The sequence below is a fragment of the Nyctereutes procyonoides genome, unplaced genomic scaffold, assembly GCF_905146905.1.
Source record: "Nyctereutes procyonoides isolate TBG_1078 unplaced genomic scaffold, NYPRO_anot_genome, whole genome shotgun sequence".
Classification (NCBI taxonomy): domain Eukaryota; kingdom Metazoa; phylum Chordata; class Mammalia; order Carnivora; family Canidae; genus Nyctereutes; species Nyctereutes procyonoides.
In genome coordinates this window covers 21,739,554-21,763,123 of record NW_026575140.1, presented here as the reverse complement: position 1 = coordinate 21,763,123, position 23,570 = coordinate 21,739,554, and the positions used below count along the sequence as shown (strand labels likewise).

The window sequence follows — 23,570 nt, the reverse complement described above, 5'->3', positions numbered from 1 at the left end:
TCCTGAGAGCCAGGCCCTGTGCTAAGCACAGGATGTAGATCTACTCTTGGATCCTCACAGTGACTGAGGAGGGGGGTGAGAGTGAGGGAACCAGGGTACAGGGATGTTACCTGCCTGATACCAAGGCTGGGAAGAGCAGAGGCCGGATTTGTACTTAGGGAGCAGGAGTCCAGAAAAATGAAGCAGCCCCTGGATCGGCATCTACATACATTCAACTCCTGGGCAAGTCATATCGCTTATTCCCCTGGACCCCCTACTCCAGGAACTCAGCTCCTAGGAACCCGCGTGATTCTCCACTGGCTTCCTTCTTTTGTGTCCCCAGCCTGAGTCTTGAAGGTCACCTTTCCCGAGAGAGGTAGGTGAGCCACAGCACCCGCATGCAAAGCTACCCAGTGTCCACGGAGGAGAAGAGGTGTACATGTGTTTTCCTGCTGTTTGCACAGACAAGGCTAAGCAGGATGGAAGTGTGCAGTCTCAGGTGGGTTCTCGGAAGCAGATAAGGAGACAAGGATGTGTGTGCAAGTGCTCTAAGGCAGAGTATCCAGGGAGACTGAGGAAAGGACAGGAGCAGGGAGCCGAGGGGGCAAGAGGCAAATCCAGGTAAAGCCCCAGCCTGGCAGGAACCCCAGAGGGTCATCTGCATCCTTTGCTGGAAGCCAAGGGGCTGGGCTTCATGCCCCACACCTGCAAGGGCACGCGAGCTCCCAGCTCTTCCCCTGAAGTACATGGAGGCCGAGGGAGAGTGTCTGGGTGGAGCGCCACAGGCTCGGACCCATGGTCTCGGAGCTCACAGAGCACTGGATGAACTGCCCAGGAGAACATGCGGCGGGGCCAGAGATGGGCAGCCAACTGTCAGCAGGCCCAGCCCCTCCTACACGGGACTGGTGTTACTGCCCAGCACCCTCTGCCTCTGGGTGAGGCGGGAACTGGTTCAGGTCAAAAAGGAAGCAACGCGGGTCGCCTCAAGGCCAAGGTGGGTGAGTATCCGTGTTCTCTTCCCTGTGTCTGCTGGTGAGGGAAGCAGGGCACTCTGGAAGAAATGTCAGAGCCATGGGCTCAGGGGACAACTAGGACCCTGTGTCACCCACCAGGAACCACGATGGGTTCAGGAGTATCTGTTACAGCACCGGTCAGGGCTTGCCCTAACACAATTGATTTTATTTTTAAAATTATTTTTTAAAGATTTTATTTATTTGACAGTGAGTAGAGAGAGAGCACAAGCAGGGGGAGCAGCAGAAGGAGAGGGAGAAGCAGACTCCCCGCTTGAGCAGGGAGCAGATGCAGGGCTGGATCCCAGGACACCAGGGTCATGACCTCAGCTGAAGGCAGACGCTTCACCGACTGAGCCAGCCAGGCACCCCTCCACTATCTCTCTTTATAGAGATATCATTAGGTACTGCCACAGCTCCGAAAGGACATCTAGGGCCCAGAGGGCGCAACTCTGGGGCTATCACTTAGCTATGCATATGGCAGCCCTGATGACCACACAAGAAGCACATTCATCACAGAGACCACAACCTTGGAGTTGTGCAGTGTGCAATCTGCACAACCTTGCATGGCAACCCTGAGTACCTCCGTGATGTTCATCCCACTGACATCATGCTACAGGAAGACTACATTTTTACCACACCTACTCGCAGTTGGAACAGCTAAGCTTGGGGAAGATTCTGAACCTTGCAAAGTCTCCATGTCTGGGGAGTACCTCTCTGCCTTGGAAACTTGGACCTAGGTCTCGGACACCGAGCCACACTCTCACGTATCACCAGATGGTGCTGCTCTCTCCCAAGGAGGCTGTGGCTGCACAAAGATAATTGTTCAGGAATGCCTGTTCCCATCAGTTTGTGATGAATTGGGAGTGTCCTCTTGCTGGATTTTATACCACAGGCAAGTATGCCACATGAGAAATGGATCTTGCTTTGATTAAAGGCTTAAGAATATGGGACAGAGCTGAGCCTGGGGGCTCGTGATCCTACGAGGGAAGGCCATCTTATGGCCAGGCTTTGGTTATCTCCTACCAGCTGGAGACGTCTGGTCAGTCCAAGCTATGTGGCTTGCCTGCACAAGAGTCCTGGCCCTGAGGTCCCTACCTCCCCGGCAGCCCCAGAGCTATACTCCCTGCAGTCAGCAAGTGACCATGTCCTAGGAGGGCATTCTGCACCACGCTACATCCACCTCTGGGAGAGAAGCAAGCAGGGTGGCCACCTGAGTACCTGGAGGGCGCCAGACCCAGCCACCTGGCCTGGCACAAGGGCTCCTGCTGTGACAGCTCCCCAACCCCCTCCCGCCAGCAAATGCTGCTGTCTCTTTGTACAAGATGTTTGCAGGGAATCAAGGGTCAGAAGTGAACTACACTGGGTAGCTACCCTGCCAGGCAGCAGATGCCCACAGTCACCCAGGCCTTCTGGGAAAGGCCCCTGCCCCCATGAGCACTGGGGTGGAAGCCACCATTGCAGGAGGTGGGGGGAGGTCGTGGAGAGACAGGGGTTCGGAGCTCTGGAGAGAGGAAGTGCCAGGAAGGGGTGTGTGTGTGTGTGTGTTTGTGTGCCCATGTGCACAGGTCAGAGAGTCTCGGGGCATGTGTGTGCACATCGGTCCATGTGTCTGTACCCGTGTGTGTACCCTTGTGTGTGGTGCGTTTGCCAGGTCCCGTTCCTGCACGCCCCTGCTCCTGTATCCGTGTGTCTGGATGTGCTCACCCCCAGCGCCTGCCCGCCATCCAGCTGGCAGTGCACAGCTGGACCTGGAGGCTGTGCCTGCCCGCCCGATGAGAGGTGGCAGGTGTGTAATAAACCATTAGTCACTGTCACGTTTCTGAGCAGCATCAGCGGCCTCCCGGGGAGGAGCCTGAAGACAGGACGGCGCTCCTGGCAGGCCTCTGGCTGTGAAGCTGCGCACCCCCCTCCGGGCAGGGCTGCAGCCTGACGGTAGCAGCTGGCAGACGCGGACCTTGGACCCCTGCTCCGCCCCAGGCAGCCCTAGGGCTGGGGGGCTGGGGGCTGGGCCTTGTGTGTGCCAGTGGGGGTGGGGGGATAGGATCCCCCAGAGTCTGGTTTTGCAGGATATTCCCCAGGGCTGAGGTGTGGCTGGGGTGGAGGAGGTGGGGCAGGAGAGCATCCTCCAGGGTGCTCCATGCTGCCAGGAAGAGGAGCGGCCAGGTGCCCGGGGATCACAAACCACAACAGCGCAGACACCAGCCAGTGCTGCCGGCACTCGGGGCCAGACCTACACCGGACATCTTCCATCCCAGTTGAGCCGATTCCCACCCACACCTGTCCTATAAGCCAGGCCCTCCCATTAGCCTTCACTCCCATTTCTTGGAGGAGGAGGAAGAGACATGGAGCAGAAGAAGACACACGTGCAGGGCTCCAAGTGTGCTGGGGGCTGGAGGGAACGGCTCCCCCAAACGGCATCCTCACCCACCACCTGCAGGCCCATCTGCCAAGGTCTGGGGATCCCTCAGGGGCCTGCATGGTCTGGAAGCCCCTGGTCACTTGGACGTGTCCCTTGCCGAGAGCATTCCACAGAGAGAAAGGGGTTGTCCTGGAGATGGATGCCCCAGATGGAAGCCCTGGACCTGAGAGTGGGGCAGGCCAGCTGCCCCCCAACCCTGCCCCTGACTCCCCACATCAGCTAGCCTGTCTCCTCCCAGCACAAGCAGTGCTGTCAGTGGGGGCTCATACCAGGGGCTGGCAGGGCCTCACTCACTGCCCTCTCAGGGCAGTGACAGGCAGGACACATACAGGGACCCCCTCTGAGGACGGAAATATGGCCTGAAGGGGCTGCTCTAGGACCTGCCCCAGGTAAGGACGCAGGTGCCCACACACACACATACACGACATCCGGCCTAATGGCCTGCCTGGGATCCACTCGCTGCCCCTGGCCCATGTCCACAGGCCTCGCGGTGAAGGCCTCAGGACTCCACACTCCCAGGCCCATCACCCAAGGAGGGACAACCTCTCTGTCTTCGGGGAAGATGCCACGATGGGCAGACAGGGTCTCTGTGGCTGGTGCGATGGCAGCGAAATGCCCATGCTGGGCACCTGTGGACAGCATCCTCCCCCAGTCACAGGCTCCCGGCCCGGCTGACACCAGCCTCCAGAGAGACATGTGCCAGGCCCCGGCGCATTCACGACGGAGAAGCCCAGAAACGGTTCCCTCACCACAGGCAGAGAGAGGACGTCGGAACAGCCCAGGGCAGAGACCACACAGCCGGACTGGGGACGCCGGGGAGGACAGCAGGCCGAGATGCGGCTCAGATCGCCAGCAAAAGGAGGTAATCGGGGTTTGGGCAAACACAGGTGTGCTGGAAAGAGGCGCATGGGGGCGGGCGGTTCCTGGGGGGAAGAAGCGGCCAGGCGAAGGGCCTGGCCCAGCACTGTGGGAAGTGGTTTCAAAATGAACAAGTGAATACAATGCAATTATAGGTAATAAATATAACACGCAGAGGCCGTCTGTGAATTAGGGATGGGAGGGTGTCAGGAAGCACAGATTCTAATGCAACCACAAGTTGATTTAATCTCCGAGGAGTGTGAAAAAAAGATCCAAACCCCAGGAAGGGAGACGCAGCCTCCAGGCTCTCCCCGAGAACACGGTGACCATGGGGTGGAGGTCTGTGCCCAGACGCAGTGCTGGGAGCCACCCTCCCTGCTGCGATGGCACGAGCCACGCCAGCACCCAGAGACGGGAGAGCACTGGTGTCTACCTGTGCCTGCGAGGTCCGCTGCGGCCCCAGCCACGCTGCTCTGCTGACACCGGGTGGGCCCCGGCTCCTGGGCCGGCCTGGGGCCTCTGGGCGTGCTCTCTGCTGGGGCGCCTGGCCGGGGTTCAGGCTCCCTGGATGGAGGGTGGACAGTTGTCGATGCCTCAAGAGATGCAGCTGTGACCTGGAAGGACAGGAGGGGACATGATGAGTCTTGGCCACACTTGCCCAGAGATGCCCAACAGGTGGACACCCGAGCCGCCGGGCACCACTCCTCCCCCACGATGGCCTGACTTTGCCATCGGGGACTCGGCTGAGCTAGCTTGGCTGGCTTGGCTTTTGTCCCCGGCAAAACCAGTGTGAATGTCTTCCTTGCCCAGTGACTGCTGCCTGAGGACACCTGCTGGCCCCGTTGCTCCCCAAGCCCCCTCAGCTCTGCACTGAAGTTGACAATAGCTACCACTAGTTAATTATAACTATAATGATTATCCTAGCTAATCTTCAGTTTCCTCCACGTGGTGGTCACCCCATTCCACACACACCCATTCCCCACCCCAACCCGTTTCCTATTTTTTTTATTGTGGTAAAATATACCTAACATAAAACTTACCATCTTGACCATCTGCATTAAGTACACTCATGGTATGCAACCATCACCTCGACCCATTTCCAGAACTTTCTCACCCAAACAGAAACTCCATACCTGGTGTGCTCTAACTCTCCAGACCCTCTGATGCCCACCATTTCTCCATTCTACTTTTTTTTTTTTTTTTTAATGATAGTCACACAGAGAGAGAGAGAGAGAGAGAGGCAGAGACATAGGCAGAGGGAGAAGCAGGCTCCATGCACCGGGAGCCCGACGTGGGATTCGATCCCGGGTCTCCAGGATCGCACCCTGGGCCAAAGGCAGGCGCTAAATCACTGCGCCACCCAGGGTTCCCTCCATTCTTTTTTTTTAAAAAAATTATTTATTTATTTATTCATGAGAGACACAGGTAGAGGGAGAAGCAGGCTCCTCGCAGGGAGCCCGATGCGGGACTTGATCCCGGGACTAGGGTCACACCCTGAGCCAAAGGCAGACGCTCAATTGCTGAGCCACCCAGGTGCCCCATCCTACTTTCTGTCTTTAGGACTCTGACTATCCTGGTCATGCCATCCTCTGCCCCACATCTAGGGAAACTGAGGCTTAGGAGGAGCCTGCAGTTGCAGAGCCGCTTGACTCTGAGGCAGGGTCAGCCCAGACAACAGGGCTTCAGGTCCTGGACTCCCACTCCAACCTCAGAGGCTTCGCCCTGCTGGCGGGGGAGGCAGTGACACAGGCCCTGCACAGGGTCCAGGGCCCCAGTGCCCACAGCCACCCAGGGGCCAGTTCTGGCGATTGGCGACCCCCCGGGGGTCGACTACGAGCTCCAGGGCCAGCACGGCTGTCACAAAGCACTTCATGTTGGTCCAGTTGTTTTAGGGATTACTGCCATAAAGCCAAAGTGCCCTAAGAGAGATGGATGGCCCAGAATTCCCTGGGTGAGCAGGGCCTCCGCCAGCCCTCCCTGGGAGAGGCGGATACGTTTACCGTTTGTTTCCGGGAATGCTTTAATTTATGGGATCCATATGGTGACACTGCCCAGACCACAGCCCCCGCAAATCCCACAGGCGTGCTGGCAGCTTAGGCTGGAGCCAGGAGGAGGCGGCATCTCAGCCCGACACACTTTATTCCCTCGCTCGCTTGCTCAGGGGCAGGGGGCCTGTCAGCATGGCAGGGACCCTGGAGCCCCATACATATCCCGTCTGGTCGGGTTTTAGCTGCTTTTGCAATCTTATCCTAATTGTCTTGGGAAACTCTGCCCGGCACAGGCTGCTGTATCCACTATTAGTCACAGGATGGCTTGCCCAGCCAGCATGGGAACTATCTATATGGTGATACCTGGTCAAATCCTCTGGAGGGGTTGCTGGGGGGGCACGGGGGAAGGCAGTGGGGGGAGGGGCTGGCTCTGATCCCTGCCCACCGGCTGGTAGAAGGGAGAGAGGGGACACCCCCTCCTGCTTCTCCTCCCTAGACCCCCTCCAGGGTCCTGCTGGGGGAAGGCGAGGGGGCCACCTTTTGGGAGTTAGAAGGCTGGCTCCCAGGATGGGGAGCTGTAGGCAGGAGGACCTCATCTACTGAGTACCTACTACGTGCCATGCTTAATCTTCCCAACAGCCATATCATGCACCAGGACACAGAGGCATGAGGAGATAAAGTGGCCTGTCTGAGCTCCTAACTGTAACTGGAGGCATCAGGACTTGAACCCAAGCAGCTGGGAGCAGACTCAGCTGTTACAAAGCAAGTAGGGGACATGGCTTTTAAGTAGAGAAGAGCAGACAGCAAAAGACAATTTGCCTGGGCAAGAGAGGTGCAGATGACAAGCACTGCAGGAGTTAGAAGACCTCCCCAGGGGCTGGAGAAATCCGGGCAGTCTTCCTGGAGCAGGTGGAACTTGAACTATGCCTTCAAAGGGAGCAGGTTTTGAAAGGAAGGGAGGATGAGGAGGGAGGAGAGATTTGAACATTCATCCTCGAGAGACCAGGACAGTGAACCATGAACAAAGTACTGGGTAGGTCAGAATGTAGGGGCAACAATGGCCTCAGTGTCACCGGCATCCCATGGAGGGAATAGAGCTCCATCTTGCCAGATCTCATTTTTCAAGAAGAGGCTGGGAATACACTATCATTGATTTATTTTCATTTAATTATTTTTCAAAGATTATTTATTTAGCTGGGAGGGGAAGCGAGCATGCAGTGGGGAGGGGCAGAAAGAAAGAGAAAGAAAAAGAATCTCAAGCAGACTCCCCGTTGAGCGCGGAGCCTGGTGTGGGGCTCGATCTCATGACCCTAGATCATGACCTGAACTGAAACCAAGAGTTGGATGCTCAAACAACTGAGCTGCCCAGGCGCCCTGGAAACCCACTTTTAAAGGCTGCACTCTCATGATTATTAAATATTGGCATCTAGTCCAACACATGTTAACACACTGTGTGAATGCTCATCTGCGGTTGGCAGGAGTGTAAAATGGGGCAGCTCCTCAGGTCAAACGTAGTGTTACCATATGACCCAGCAATTCCATTCCTGGGCAGATATCCCAGAAAACCAAAAACCCACATCCACACTAACACCTGTATGTGGGTGTTCATGGCAGCCCCCAGCCCCACAGGAAAACACATTCTGCCAACTGCCTGAGAGAATCTGGAGGTGGGTCCTTCCCCGGTCGAGCCTCCAGATGCACAGCTGGCCGGCGCCTTGACTGGCAGCCTGTGAGGATCGGAGTGGAGGCCCTGACGAGCCGTGTGAAGACAAATGAGTTGCTATCTAAGCTGCTAAATGTGTAGTTGTTTGTTATGCAGCAGTGGATAGCTATGACAACCTGTAAAGCTCTAGAACAGTGCCCGGCCCAGATATAAATGTTTCTTGGCACCACTCTATGCCAGAAACACAAGAGGACCGGATGCCGGTCCTGCCTGCATGCTAGCTCTTCCCACTGCTGTGACTCTTGCTGGAAGTGAAAGAATTTCACCCCCTTTTCTCTGGTCGTCATCTGCAGCTGCCCATGACTCCTGGCGGGGGGTAGGAGGGCTCCGCCAGTATTAACAACAGGCCAGGCTGCCGACACGTGGTGTCCTGAATACAGATCATCTCACGCGAGGCTCATCTTAGGTGGGCGCAAGGGTTCTCAGCCAGACCATCAAATGGAGGTAAAGAGTCGCCTTTGCTTTCACTTCAAAGCCAAATGTATGACAGTTCCTGACTCATCGAAAGCAGGCCCTGAACCCACACATTCATCATGCCCTCTTGACCACAGCCGAGAGTTCTGAGCTCACAGCTTGTCTCCATTCATCCATTCAAGGTACTTGTAGGAGTGGGCCTGGGACATACATTGTTCCCTGACCTGGGGACCCTGGAAATTGCAGCATCTCAGAGCAGCCCATGGGGCCCCCACAGATCAAGTGGAGTGAAGGCTGTTGTTCCCTTTGTTTTCTTGGATCACGTACTAGGATTACAGCGGTAGGTGGTTAGTGGGGCAGGGCAAAAGGGGGCAAATTGCCAGGGTTCTTTCTAATAAAGGTGGGCATCTAATAAAAGGAGCCCATCACTGAAGATCCTAACGAGATCTTATATTGTTACACTTTCTCCAGGGAACTGAGTGAATTTTGGAGAAAGCCGACCCAGGTAAATTTAGCAGCTGGGCAGATGCCACATCCCTGCTCCAGAGGGGAAAACCATGTCACGATGTTGTCAGCACCCAGCTTTGTCTTATTAATCTTACTGGTGCGTGAGGCCCCGAGTCTGGGAACCCCTGTTCTGTTTTTGTTGTTTTAAGGATTTTATTTATTTATTCATGAAAGACACGGAAAGAGAGGTAGAGACACAGGCAGAGGGAGAAGCAGGCTCCATGCAGGGAGCCCAACGTGGGACTCAATCCCAGGACCCCAGGATCATGAGCCGAAGGCAGACCCTCAACCACTGAGCCCTCCAGGTCCCCCCTCTGCTCTGTTGTTATTAAAAACGGTCTTATTGAGGGACACATGGGTGGCTCAGTTGGGTAAGTGTCCAACTCTCAGTTTCGGCTCAGGTTGTGATCTCAGGTCCTGGGATTGAGCCCCACGTCAGGCTCTGCATTCAGCACAGAGTCTGCTTGCTGTCTCTGCTCCTACCCCCAAGCTCTCTCATTCTCTCTCACTCTCTTGAATAAATAAATTTAAAAAAATCTTAAAAACAAAACAAAAAACCCCAGTCTCATTGAGATATAATTCACAAAACTATACAATTCACCCATTTAAAGTGTACGATTCAATGGCTTCTAATAGTCTCGCAGAGTCATACAACCATCACTGGAATCCATTTCGGAACATTTCCATCACCCCAAAAGGAAGCCCGACCCACTAGCCGCCCTCCTTATCCCTCCCCAGCCCTGGCAGCCACGACCTCCTGTCCGTCTCCATAGATTTGCCTGTTCTGGCGATTCATACACGCGGTACCCTACAGCGTGTGGCTCTTTGTGTCTGGCTTCTTTCACTCAGCATGTTTCCCAGGCTCATCCATGTCATAGCGTGCAAAACATGTATTTTTGAAAACCAGGAAAGTTCCGGTTGGAGGGCCCAGAGCAGCCCAGGGGCTGGACGAAGCACCAGGATTTCTCCCTCTAGCAGCCTCTGTGGCAGAGCCGATGTCTGCCCCCCCTCCCAGGTGCTTAGCCAGACCCCACCTCTCAGCCTGGGGGCAGTGGGTGGCCGCGCGCTGGGTCCCAGCCACTCCCCCCAATGGGGAGATCTTAGCAAAGTGACTTCATCTCACTGGACTTCTGCTTCCTCTTCCATTAAAAGGGGCAGGATAACAATGAGTGTCTATTGCCATAAAAAGGGACAGTGGAGAGAATCAGACACTACATGTACTGGCACATAATAGCTGCTCAAGAAATGGCAGCCAGTCTCATGACCTGTGGCATGAGTGTCAGAAACAAGAGGCAAAGGGGTGCAGCGGCCAGAGGGCCCCACAAAGCCTGGAAGGGTGCACGTTGGGGAAGGCTTCACTGCACTGGCCTCGGCGGGGGGCTCACCTGGCCTCTGGGGGGTTTTGGCTGCTGCCGGCAGGGCCACCTTCCAGGCCCCCTTGCCTGCTTCTGGCCTGGCGTCCCAAGTCAATCAAGGGGTCCCTGCAGTCACTGGGGCACGGGCTGCCCCACTTTCCTTACAATCCTGAATCTTACTCTAGTTCCAAGTCAGCTCAGGATGCACTAAGGAAGCCAGCTGTGCCGGCCTTGGATACAGCAGATGTTGCTGCTGCTGCCCTAAGTACAGGTGACAGGTACTCATGACTGCTCTGAGCTCAGTTTACACTTCTGGGAAAAGGGCTAGTAATGCCTACCCCAGATTTACTGAGCACCTGTTATGTGCCAGGTGCCTACCAAGCTCCTGACGTCAGTAGCCTATTTAGTCCTTCCAACAACCCAACCTTACTCCCACCTTTTGAGGAGAAAACCCAGGCACAGAGAAGCCAAGACAGTTGCCCAAGGTCATCCAGCGGGTCACAACCACAGCTGAGAATCAGGCCAGCGCTGTGTCCTCTGTCCAGCACCCAGACTGCACAGCGCCTGGCACACCGTGTGGCTCACTGAACACTAGCAGGTTCTGATGCCCACACTCGCTGCCTCAGCAGACACACAGCAACACACAGGCCGGCCCCAGGTCTCCAGGATGCAAGTCTGTGCCGCGGGTAAACGGCAGTGGGTTTGCTGATGGGCTGTGACCGATTTATTTCAGGAGCAAGGCCGGGAGGATGAGAAAGGGCACAGAGCAGGAGAAGAGGAGGAGATGCCAGGATCCCGATGGCACAAAAGAACACAGCATCACCTTCCCTTTGCCCCAGGGAAAAACTGGGCAGAGGCCAGAAGCCGAGTTTGGGGAGAAAAGTCACCTGCCTCCCAAATGGTGATGGCTGGATCACGCCTTGGCTGGGCGGCTGGGCGGCTGGGCGGGCACGGCCAAGGGCGCCTTCTGAACCGGCCGGAGACCTCTGTCTGCCAGCTATAGGGGGATGCAGTGGAGGGAAATAAGGGGACACGGCCTAGCCCTGCCACGGGCCCCCGATCCCCCTCCTGGCCCGCCGCAGCCCCCGCCAGAGCCCCCCCACAGAGATACTGTGCTCTGCACTCTCTGGTGGGATTCCCCGTTCTGCACTGCAAGCTGGTGCATCAGAGGCCAAAAACCAGTATTTTACGCCCCTTAATTCCCTGTAATAGCTCCATAATGGCAAGCAGAGAAATCCAAACACTGCAGTAAAGGGAACGATAAGGCTCTGGGTCAGGGGGAGCCTAGGTTGTCGAATGCAGAGTCCCCGATAAGCAGACAAGTACAGGGTTATTAAATGTGCGGCGCAGACCGGGCGTAATTGGAAAGTTATTAGATGTGGAATACACACAGCACCCAGTAAATGAGTAATCAGGGACTAATTAAGCTCACGCGACATAGCAGAGCGCGCTGGAGAGGCTGGTGGCTGCTGCATCTGTGACAGCAATTAGGGCACTTGGCTGCAGCACTGGGGGGATGGGGGGTGGTGGGTGTCGCCAGCTTGGCCGGGGGTCTTGATCCGATTCTTCCCCACCTGAGTCCTCCCAGGTGCTCCCACCTCCCAGGGGCTAGAGGGAAGTGGGGGAGGCACGGGGCTCATCCAGCCCCGAGGACCACAGAAGCCCAAGAGGACACGTGATCCAGGAAGAATGAAAACAAGGTTTTGTCCCTGGCTTCAAGTCTGGCCAGGTGACAAGTTGCTGCAACTAGGTAAGGAGAGAGAAATGGTCATCTCTTGGGGTGCCTGGGTGGCTCAGTTGATGAAGTGTCTGCCTTTGGCTCAGGTCATGGTCCTGGGATTGAGCCCCATGTTAGGCTCCCTGCTTAGTGGAGAGTCTGCTTCTCCCTCTCCCTCTGCTGCTCCCCTTGCTTGTGCTCTGTCTCAAATAAATAAGGAAAATATTTTTTAAAAAATTTAAAAAAAGGAAATGGTTAACTCGGGGTGTCTGGGTGGCTCAGTCAGTGAAGCCTCTGCCTTCAGCTCAGGTCATGATCTCAGGATCCTGGGATTGAGCCCCATGTTAGGTCCCTGCTTTGGTGGAGAGCCTGCTTCTCCTTCTCCCTCTGCCAATCCCCTTGCTTATGCTTTCTCTGTCAAATAAATAAATAAAATGTTAAAAAAAAAAAAAGAAGAAGTGGTCCTAATTCTTCACCTGAACAGTCTGCAGAGTATGCACAGAACCACCTCCTGGAGCTTGGCCATCAGGGGAGGGGCTGTGACCAGCCTGCTGTATAGATGAGGAGCTGAGGCCAAGAGGAGGAAGTACACGGACATCTCCTGGCCTGGATCCACTGCTGGCAGCCACAGGGCACTTCCCGTGTATGTCTGGGGAAGAGGAAAGCACAGGTGCTTCCCAGAAGGGGAGCCAACCCCCATGGAGTGAAAGGCAGTATGTGGCCACGGAGCCACTCAGGGCGCCACTCCTGGCCTCCAAGCTGGGTGCTCTTGGACATGTTTTTAATGCCTCAGGGGCTCAGCTTCCTCATCTGTAAGGGTTAGGGGTGTGCTGAGACTCACACCCACAGCCTGAGTGGCCATGAGGGTTCCCTCAGCCTAGCACAGGCTGCAGGGACATGCAGGAAGCCCATGAATGTACTTGTTCAAGCAGGAAGAATGGGAGGCCAGGGATCCCAACCTCATCTGCCACAAAGAGGTCTTCATGGGAGAATGAGAAAGTCCCCAGATCAAGACCAGAGGGGAAGAATCTCCTGGTGCAGATGACGCTGGGGTGTATTTCCAAGCCAGGAATACCGTGTCTCCTAAGGGGTGGAAGGCTCACAGGCCGTGATCCTAAAATGGCAGGCTGGCTTGCCCATCAGGCATGGTCACAGCTGTTCGTTCACAGCAGCTACAAATGCCGGGCCTCTCGCTGATCTTTGCAGGCGTCAGCCCATCAAGCCTTAGACAGTCTGAGTGGGGGAGGGCAGGAACAGTGAGGCCCCATTGTACAGATGAAGAAGTCAAGGCACAGAAAGGATGACTTGCTTCCAGTGTTTGGCCACATTGCATGGGATGGGCAGGGGAGGTGAGATGTCTCTGAGAACCTTACTGGAAAGCCAGAGTCTACTGCTAAGAGCACCCAGAGCCTCAGGAGACACACAGGGGTGGGAGCAGAAAGAATGGGAGGGTGGGGTCACAGGGAGGCTGATGGGATATTTGGGCAGTAGGCAGGCCAGTAGGAACTGGCCAGAAGCAGGCATGCTCAGCTTCTGCTGCTCTTGTGGCTGAAAGAAACATTCTAGAAGGTATGTCCCTGACTCCCTCCCTCAAGGCAGGCCTCTGAGGCAACCAATTCCCTCTCATGGCCGGGGACAGGGCAGAAAGCTGCACGGAGTTGACTGCTTCCAGAGGCAAGAGTCCCTGGCTTGCAGGCAACAGAGCATGAGCATGCTGTTGGTGAATCCAGCCCAGGCCCAGGAAAGAGCCCTCATGGACATGGAGGCCCCTGAGTCCTTGGCATCAACTTGGAGCCCCATCTCCTAGAGGCCAGCATGGGGAGCTAGGCTGAGCTGTGACCAATTGCATTTGACACCCCAGATCTCCTGGAGTTCCCATCTCCCACTCTTGCTGTGTCTGCTGTGCCTGCACATCTCCTCCCACTTCCCAGGGAGAGAGCCTCCCATCAGTCTCTGGACACAGAGCCCTTGCCTGCTCCATTCCCAACCCTGCCTCTGTCTGAGTGATCTTTGCAAAACCCCATTCATCCTGTTTGCACAAAACCCTTTACCAAAGTTTTCACCCTGCACATGGCATCCAAGAGCTGTGTGATTTGGCCCAACCTAGCCTTTCACACGTCTATCGCACCTCACATCCATCCACCCCATCTGCCTATCCATCAAACCATGCATCTACCCACCTGTCCGTCCATCCATCCATCCATCCATCCATCCATCCATCCATCCACTATCCATTCACCCATCCATCTGGCTGGCCAACTCCTCATCAATCCATTTGTCCATCTATCCAATCATTCATCCATCCACCCATCCAACTACTAATCCATCTGGTTGGCCAACTCCTCATCCATCCATCCATCCATCCAACCATCCATCTATCCATCTGCCCAACAAACATTTATTATGTATTTATTTCCTGCAGTATGCCTGGGATACAGCAGCAAACAAAACAGTTAAAAATTCCCACCATTAAGGAGCTGACATTCTGGTTGGGGAGACAGACATATTCATTCACATGTCAGTTGGTAACAAGTGCTCGGAAGGCAAATAGAAGACAACAGGGGGCAGCCCCGGTGGCTCAGTGGTTTGACACCATCTTCAGCCCAGGGCATGATCCTGGAATCCCGGGATCGAGTCCCGTGTCGGGGTCCCTGCACAGAGCCTGCTTCTTCATCTGCCTGTGTCTCTGCCGCTCTCTCTCTGTCTCTCATGAATAAATAAATAAAGTCCTAAAAAAAAAAAAAAAGGAGAAGACAACAGGGAGGAGGGCAGATGAGTAGAGTCAGAGTTTTCTGTAGGCTGGCCTCATTAACGGGATGTTTCAGCAAAGATTTGAAGGAAACAAGGGAGCTAGCTATGGAGGTCGATATATATGGAGGAAGAGTGTTGTAGGTAGAGGGAACAGCAAATATGACAGCCCTGAGATAGGAGCATGTTTACACACCTTTTCTGAAAGCCCAGATAATAAGTATTTTCAGCTCTAAGGACCATATAGTCTCTGTTGAACCTATTTGACTTTGGCATTGTTGCCCTAAAGCAGCCTTGGACAACATGAAAATAACAATGTGTCACTGTTTCAATAAAACTTTGTTTATGAACACTGAAATTTGAATTTCATATAATTTTCACATCCTGAAATATTTTTCTTCCTTAGAATTAAAAAAAAAGAATTTTTTTTTGCAACTTTAAAAACATAAAATGCATTTTTGGTTCATGAGTAATACATAAACAAGCTGCCTGATGGATGTGGCCCAAGGGCTGGAGTTCCTGATCTCTGTTCTAGAAGCAGTCAGGAGGGAGGCCCATGGCGTTGGAGGCAGTGGGAAGGGGGATGTGCCATTTGCTGCTCCTCCTAAGAGGCGGGGAGGGAAGGATGGGGTGGGGGGGCGGGGGGGAGGGATCTGTGGGAGGAGGGGAGCTGAGCCCCCACTTGGAGCAGAGGCAAGGCATGGAGAAACAGGAGTGGTGGGGCCACCGCGGGCACACAGCTGCCATCTAGGTTCACGCATTCTCGGGGCACATCTCCCCCACCTGCGCATCTGCACCTCTGAGCCCACTGCCCTCTATTCTCCCCTCCAGGTGTCCTGTGGGGGCTGAGGGCAGCTGCAGAAACCCCGCCTGCTTCACATCCCAGCTCCACTGCCTCAGAGCTGTGCGCACTCAGGCAAGTGTCTCTGGGCCTTGGTTTCTCCATCTGTATGTGGTGAAGGCTCCCTGGGGCAGAGCCCTCAGTTCAGGATCCTGGGGACCCCTGCTCCAGAGCCTCTGTCAGAGCCAGGAGGCCCCTCCCGCACTTCAATGTCCTGGGCCTCTCTCCTGCTTGAAATGTCATGTCCCGGATCCTTGCCTCCTCCTCTGCCAGGGGAGCGTCCCCTTCTGTGGTCTCTTTCCCCAGCTCCCCTCCCCAGGCAGAGCTGGACCCACTGCCAGACCACCTCCATTAGTGTCCTCATCCTACTACCACAGATGCAGGGGTTGCACACCTGCCCCAGGCTGTCGCCCTCTCTCCAGATGGCACTCTGTAACCAACGGCCCCTGCATGACGTCCCCAACACAGCATCTGCTGCTTTGCTCCCAGAGGAGACATCTGAGTCATGGAAGGAGCCACGTGGAGGCCCAAAGCCTGGGTTCCAGACATAGGGAACATCCCATGCAAAGGTCCTGAGGCAGGAGTGGGCCTGGTGTGTTTGCGGAGCAGCACGGGGGCTGTGAGGCCGGGGAGGATCAAGGGAAACAATGGGGTCATGTTTCAGAGGGCCTCGTGGGTCCCCGGAGAGGCTCTGGCTCTCGTTGGGAGTGAGCCAACAGAGATGGGATCCAGATTTTGTTTGTTTTAGCTTTCTCTGTTGAGATGCTACAAATTCACATGTGGTTGTAAGAAGTAAGACAGAGGGATGTGGCATCCCTTTGCTCACTTTCCCCCCAGGGGTAACATCCTACAGAGCTGTGGCATCACACTACAGGCCGATACCGCCACTGACCGGACGTCTGTATCACACGCGGCCTCCCAGTCTGGCCACGGGTCTGCAGGTGTGCAGCCTTTCCTCTGTGGTGTCCCTGCTGGCTCCTGCATCCACTGCCACGGTGGAGACACAGGTGGCTGTGCCACGGGTGTCCCCTGTGATGCTGTTTGCTGAGCACACCCACCTGCCCCTGCTGCCCAGACCCCAGACCCCGGCCACCACCCAGCTGTTCTCCACTCCTGGAGTCCTGTCAACGTCCAGCATGTGTGTGAACGCAGCCACACAGGGACCACAGTGCACGATTCCCTGGAACCTCACCAGGTTGCCGGGCTCAAGGGCGGGTCCTTCCTTTTTACTGCACCTGCCTCAGGGGGAGGGAGGCTGGTTCCCACAGGTTCAGCTGCTCCCTTTGCCCCCACACCAGGCTCACAGCCCACCGCAGCCCCGTCCCTGCTCCCTCCTCCTGTGTTCAGAGTGTGTGCCTGGTTTAATTGCTACTCCTCATTCAGGGCTTGCACACACCCCTCCGTCCATGAACAGTTGCCTCCACACCCCCATTTACCAGGTACAATGCTCCCCACGCAGCCCCTGCCCTCTGGCATCACCCACCTCCTTTCTTGCCCCAAGCCGGGGAAGTCAGCGAGTTCATTAGCAGTAACCCTTTGCTATGCTCCCTGTTCCAATGTGGATCAGAGATATTTAGCAACCTGCCAAATGTCACATAGCCAGAGGGACAGACGCCCACCCTGGTGTGTCTAAATTACCACAAAGACAGATGTGGGGAAGAGGGTACAGTGGAGGGTCTGTGCCCTGGGCTCCGTGGGGGCTCAGCTCCGCCCTGGGCCTCCACCACAGGAGCCCCTGCCTGCTGCAGGTGAACATGACATAATTACTATGGTAGAAACCGGGCCGTCTCACCCAGGGCAGTCAGTTTATCAAGCACTGACAGTGCATTAGCTAAGTGATCACTAGACTATTAATTTTTTCCCCAGCCCTTGCCAGGGGTATTACAGTGAAAAGTGGCAGCTTAACCGCAGGGAAATTCTCCAGGGTGACAAAAATAAAAATAGCTCTAATTGAAGTTGATAGAAATTATACCCTTTAAAAACACACGTCGGGGTGCACTGGCTGTAATGTAAATTAACGCCGGGGCAGGGTTTCTGTCACGGGATCGTAGAAACACGGTGACAGCCACAGCAAACAGCCTCATGGGACGTCACATCTGCTCGGTGGCGGCTCAGTGGGGTCCCACCCACGGTGTTGGGAGGTGGCAGGATGGCCAGAGGCCTATAGGCCCGCAGTAACCACCTTGCCCGTCCCCCTGCAGAGGGACGGAGATAGTGGTGGCACGGGCCCTGCTGCCTCGCCTGCCGGAGTGCCCAGGTGGTCCGGGTGTCCTGCTTGCTAAAGCCGATGCCAACCCAAAACACACACGTTGGTACAAGTTCATGATGGAAGAGCCGGGAGATGCAGGAGAATGTGTGCGTCCTGGTACGCACAGCCGCGAACCGCCTCTCCTCGTAGCCGAAAAGGTTTCAACGGAGCGTAGGAGAGAATTATAAACGTAACGGCAATCAAATAATAATAAACACAGGGATGGCATCTGCTCTGTGCTCTGCACCGTTTTTAAGTACTTTCCACATATTTTAATTCACTTAATCCTCGCAACAACCCGTGAGGTAGACACTGTCATTATCATGCTCATTTTCCAGATGAGGAAAGGAGTCTAGAGGCCCAGAGAGGCTGCGCAACCTGCTTGGAGGGATTGTGGGGCTCAATGGCCTCTGTGCCCAGGGCGCATGGGGTGAGACCTCCCCCTGCCCCAGCAGCAGGGTGCACAGGGTGAGGTCCTCCCAGCAGCAGGGTGCACGGGATGAGGTCCCCCCAGCAGCAGGGTGCACGGGGTGAGACCCCCCAGCAGCAGGGTATACGGGGTGAGGCCCCCCAGCAGCAGGGTGCATGGGACTAGGCCCCCCAGCAGCAGGGTGCATGGGACAAGGCCCCCCTAGCAGCAAGGTACACAGAGTAAGGCCCCCCCAGTAGCAGGGTGCATGGGGAAAGACACCCCCCCCAGCAGCAGCAGAGCACAGGGTAAGGCCCCCTCAGCACCAGGGTGCATGGGGAAAAACCCTCCCCCAGCAGCAGCAGGGTGCATGGGGTAAGGCCCCTCTAGCAGCAGGGTACACAGGGTAAGGCCCCCCTCGCAGCAGGGTGCATGGGGAAAGACCCCCCTCCCAACAGCAGCAGGGAGCATGGGTGAGGTCTTCCCCTGCCAGCAGACATGCAGCGCATTCTGCTCCAAGTGGGGGCCTACCGTGGGACCCATCGCACACAGTGCCGTTGGGAGCTGGGCCTGCACACTTACACTGGTTTTTAAGTGACTCGTATGGCTTATCTTCCATTTGGCTTCACCCTTACCTGTTGGGACTGGAAAGTTCACCGAAGCTCTCTAAAGTCCCCAGTGTGTGCCGCAAGCCGTGCTGAGTACGCAGTGGGGGCAGGAGGAGAGTCAAAGAGCAGCCCAGGACCCAGTCATTAATATCACATTGTCCTTTAGCCCCGGCGCCATGCCAGTCATCGCTCCAGGCACAGACGGGAACATTCCGGAAGGCAGACAGTAGCACAGCCACTCACCCCAAGTCCACAGGCAGATAAGAGAGCTGTGGAAAATGGATCTGCAAACAGTCTCATGATGTAAAGACGCAACTCGAGAATCTAAGAAACTGACTGGCAAAGGACTTTTAAGTTTATTCTTTCAAAAGGAAGTATAAAGGGAAAGATTAGAAGGAAGCTCTCGTTCTGTCCCTGTCTCCCGACACAGGTGCACACACCCAGGTCCTGGGAAAGAGAAGGGAGGGGGCATTGAGAAGGCAGCGATTCTGGGGGCTTTTCACTACTGTGTCCCCTGAAAAGATCTGAGGGAAGCAGGTGGCTGAAGTCCTGGCCACAGCGGGCGGGGACATGAAGGAGGGACGTAAAAGTGGGACCTCCAGGGAGGGCATAGCATACGCTCTCTAGGACCACTCAGTACTGCCCACCACCTGTTCAGAGAAGCCACGAGAGAAATGGGGCAGCCCCAAGGGCTGGGCAGAGACACACGTGCCCCATCCTCGGAGGGAAAAGACGCTCACGATGGAAAAGACAGTCCTGCTTGCTCGGCTTTGATGCCCAGGTAAGACTCTAGAACAAGTCGTCAGGGGGATAATCGATTGCCATCACGTAAAACAGCATGAGAATTACCACATGGCCTCGGTGCTGGGAGGGGAAATGACGCCAAAGCCAGTGAGGTCCATTTGGTGCATGAGTGGCGCTCCAGGAGAGGCGAGAGGGTGTGAGGAGGCCTCGTGGTCCCACACCGGACTTGCTCTGCTCCTGACAGCCTTCAGGGCCACAGACACACAGCTGTGACCTCACGAGAACACCTGCCCTTGGCTGCGATGCTCACAGGATGAGCTGTGGGGGGTCCAGCTTCCAAGCCAGGCCGAGCTCTGCACAACAACCCCACCAGGTTCTCAAGCAACAGCAGCCTCCTTCTGCTAAAGCTCGCCTTGCTTCAGCTGCTGACTCCTTCACGATGAACTGTGTGGCCACGGGGAAGTTACTAACCCACTCTGGGTGCCTGCTTCCTCATCTGTAAAATGGTTATAATGACAGTAGCCACCTCACAGACAAAAACGGCCTCAGACATACATGCTTAAGACACAGCCTGGCCCTCAGGCCCCACCCAATAAAGCCTAGATGCTCTTACATCTCCTTACAGCAACCCCCCACTTTTAAAAAAGATTTTATTTATTTATTCGTGAGACACACACACACACACACACACACACACACACACACACACACAGGCAGAGGGAGAAGCAGGGTCCATGAAGGGAGACTCGATCCCAGGACTCCAGGATCACGCCCTGAGCTGGAAGGCAGATGCTTAACCACTGAGCCACCCAGGCGCTCCTCCTTACAGCAACCCCTTAAGACAGTTATTCAATGTCATCTGATGTATGTGCCAAGCGTCGTTCAAATGCTTTACGGATCTTAACTTGCTTGATCCTACCACGCCCATGAGGTAGCTCCTGCTGTTACACACCCATTTTGTGGACAAGGGGACTGGGGTCCAGAGGGGGTGAGTCAGCCGCCCCAGATCACACAGCCTGCTCTGCACTCAGATGTTGTCGGGCTGTCTGTCCTCGGTCTGAATTTTTTTTTGTTTGTTTTGTTTTGTTTTTTAAAGATTTATTTATTTATTTATTCATAGAGAGAGAAAGAGGCAGAGACACAGGCAGAGGGATAAGCAGGCTCCATGCGGGGAGCCCGGCATGGGACTCGATCCCGGGTCTCCAGGATCACACCCTGGGCTGCAGGCAGCGCTAAACCGCTGCGCCACCAGGGCTGCCTCAGTCTGAATTGTTAACCTCCACATGAAACTGTCCCCCAGAACAGCCTGTAAAGTCCAGAGGCCCTCGGGTACCCGCCACCCTACAAAGGAGGTTGAGCAACTTAATACAAACAACTGCTCTGAAGTGAGAGAGACACAGAGGGGGGCGAGTCTGGAGCCTCTGAGGGGTAAAGCCCTAATGCTCCAGCCCCTGGGAAGGAGGACAGAGTGAGAATCCAGTGGGAGGGAGAGATGAGGTTGGTGGGCGCTCTCCAGTTCCTGCCTGGTGACCGGTGATGGGGTTTGTGTGTGGGGGGGTGTGAGGCAAGAGCCTCTCCCCAGGTGTCCCCGAGGACAAGGAGCCTGTGGGGCCAGGGGCCACGCCCCCCTTTCCAGGGCCCCAGGTGTCCCTGCTTGCAGGCGAACTCCATGTCCAGAGCTGAGTGGGGGCCCCTGTGATGTGGCTACAGTGGCCAGAGAGGAAGAGAAGGAAACAGGCTGTCCCGTGTCCCCAACCCCTCAGATGCTAGGGCAGACCTGGGTGTGCGTGTGTGTGTGTGTGCACATGTGGATGTGCCAGAGAACACGTGCATCTATGTGTGCATGTCTGTGGGTGTGCAAACGTGTCTGTGTGAATGGGTGCACACACATACGTGAACGTGTTTGGGCACGTGTGTGTGTGCACCCTGTGAGCACATGTAGATGCACACACCTGGTATTTTTTTTAAAGATTTTATTTTTAAGTCATCTCTACATGGAACTTGGGGCTCAAATCCATGACTCTGAGATCAAGAGTCACTCGCTCCACAGACTGAGCCAGGCAGCACCCCCCCTACGTGGTTGTGTGTGAGCATGCAGGTGTACATGTGTGAATGTACACAGGCATCAGCGTGCACATGCACACGTGCACATGGACACACTGTGTGCACGCTGGGCTGCGATGCTCTGTCCTGTAGTTCAGTCTAGCGGGTTGGTGAGGGCCTCCCTGTCAGACTCATGAGCCCGGGTGGCCGACTGGCTCCCTGTGGCAGCTCTGCCCCTCCTCCAAGGAACTCTCCTTAGTGTTGGCACCTGACAAACAGTTTTCAAAGTCTGAGGCTCAGAGACTGGGAGCGTCTTGAACAAACCCCTGGTAACCTGCTGGCCCAGAGCTAGGCTTCAAAAACGTTTGTTGCATGATTAATGGAGGGAAGGAAAAATTTAGCTCCAAACCCAGCAGCTGAGCCCCGAACACCAAGTCACAAAGACAGAGAAGGGTCAGTGGATGCTGCCAAATAGCCCCTGGTGATCACCAAGGCCCAAGGTGCAGCCCAGAGACTTCTAGAAGGACCCCAGCTGGCATCTGTGCCATAACCAGGCCCATTCCCTGTTCTGTCCTAGCTCCAAGATATTAGGGTCCCAGATGCCTGGGGTCCTCCTCATCCAAGTCCCCCAGCCCTGCCTGGCTGTTCTCCAGGCATAGCCCATGGGAGGTGGGGATTCCCCTGCCCCCGACCCCCCACTGCTGGAATCCACCCCTCCCCCACCAGCCTGGAGTATGCCGGAGGCTCTGTGAGCCCAGAGGTGAGCAGAAGGCTAACTGAGCAGAAGGCTAAGGTCCACACCTGTTCCCAGGCTGTGGCTTCCCTTCTTTGGGCCTCCGGGTCCCCAGCTCTGGGGCAGTCGTGGTCCCTCCTCCCTTGCCTCTCCTCCCTTGCTGGCTTCAGTGGTTATGATTACTGGCACCCCTGTGGATAGAGCAGGGCCCAGGACCGCCAGGCTCCCTGCGCCTGCGCTAGGGCAGCCTGTCCCCTGGAGAGATGCCTCTCCAGTGAGTCTGGCCTAACAAGCACGTGCTTTAAATTTCCACTTGGATTATTTTGGATACCTGGTGGCAGTGGTGGAGATTATGGGGACTAAAGCCTCGAAAGCTTTCCCTGGGCACGGACGTTTGCTGAGGGGAGGTGCCCTGAGCATTGATACACTGCTCACAGAAATACGGCACGGCCACCAGACGCAGGCTTCCCAGTGGCCCTGGAGGGGGACTGCAGGGGAGCTTCAGAGCAGCACAGAGCCAGGTTTCCAGTGGGCTGATGGGCACACTCAGATGGGGTGGCTACCCTATGGACCAGTGGTGATGCTGGGGTAATGTCCTGAGGAAGGAACTCGTGGGGACTATGCGTCCTTGCTGCTCCATTCACGTCACGGGTGGCGTCTCATGCCAATCCCTCGAGCAAAGGGCTACTAGCCCCAATTTATAGATCAGAAGCTGAGGCTGGAAGGGAAGGCAGCCCACTGGGGGTTCCCAGCCCAGGGTTGGGGGAGAGGAACCAGGCACCAGCCCTGGGGCGTAAGGCTTCTGTCCTTGGCCATGACCCCCCACCCCCAAAAGAAACAGGCATCCCAGCCTCTTCAGGAACCCGGCCTGTACAGCATGGCCTTCACTTCCCGAAGCTCCAGAGGCCCGGGTGGGCATATGCTCCAGCAGGCTGAGAGCCTGCCAAGGTGCCAACTCACTGGCTCCTTGCTAATTACTCATTTTTGCTAGATCAAAGGCCTCATTTATTAAAAAGCGGATTGAACTTGCCTGCTTACCTCCCTGGGAACACCGCTAAGACGGTAGGCACTCCACCTCTGAGCCCTGCCCTCCTCCCTTCCAGCTTGGTAGCATGGCCTGTGGCCCTGAGGCTCAGACTGGGAGCCGGGCCAGCTAAGGGGACAGGCTCACCTGCCCCAGTGTCTGGACAGTGGTATGGGGCTGGCTGGGCTCAAGGGAGGGC

General features: G+C 55.7%; 1 protein-coding gene across 4 annotated transcripts in view; it reads right to left on the bottom strand.

Annotated features, from left to right (window-relative positions):
* The window catches only part of GSE1 (Gse1 coiled-coil protein), a 416,539-nt gene that overhangs the window by 257,678 nt on the left and 135,291 nt on the right, over positions 1-23,570 (bottom strand). For all 4 annotated transcript variants that reach the window (XM_055306661.1, XM_055306659.1, XM_055306660.1 and 1 more), the window contains exon 2: positions 4,703-4,883. In XM_055306661.1, coding sequence (XP_055162636.1) covers positions 4,703-4,883 — 181 coding nt within the window. The remainder of the gene's footprint in view (positions 1-4,702; positions 4,884-23,570) is intronic.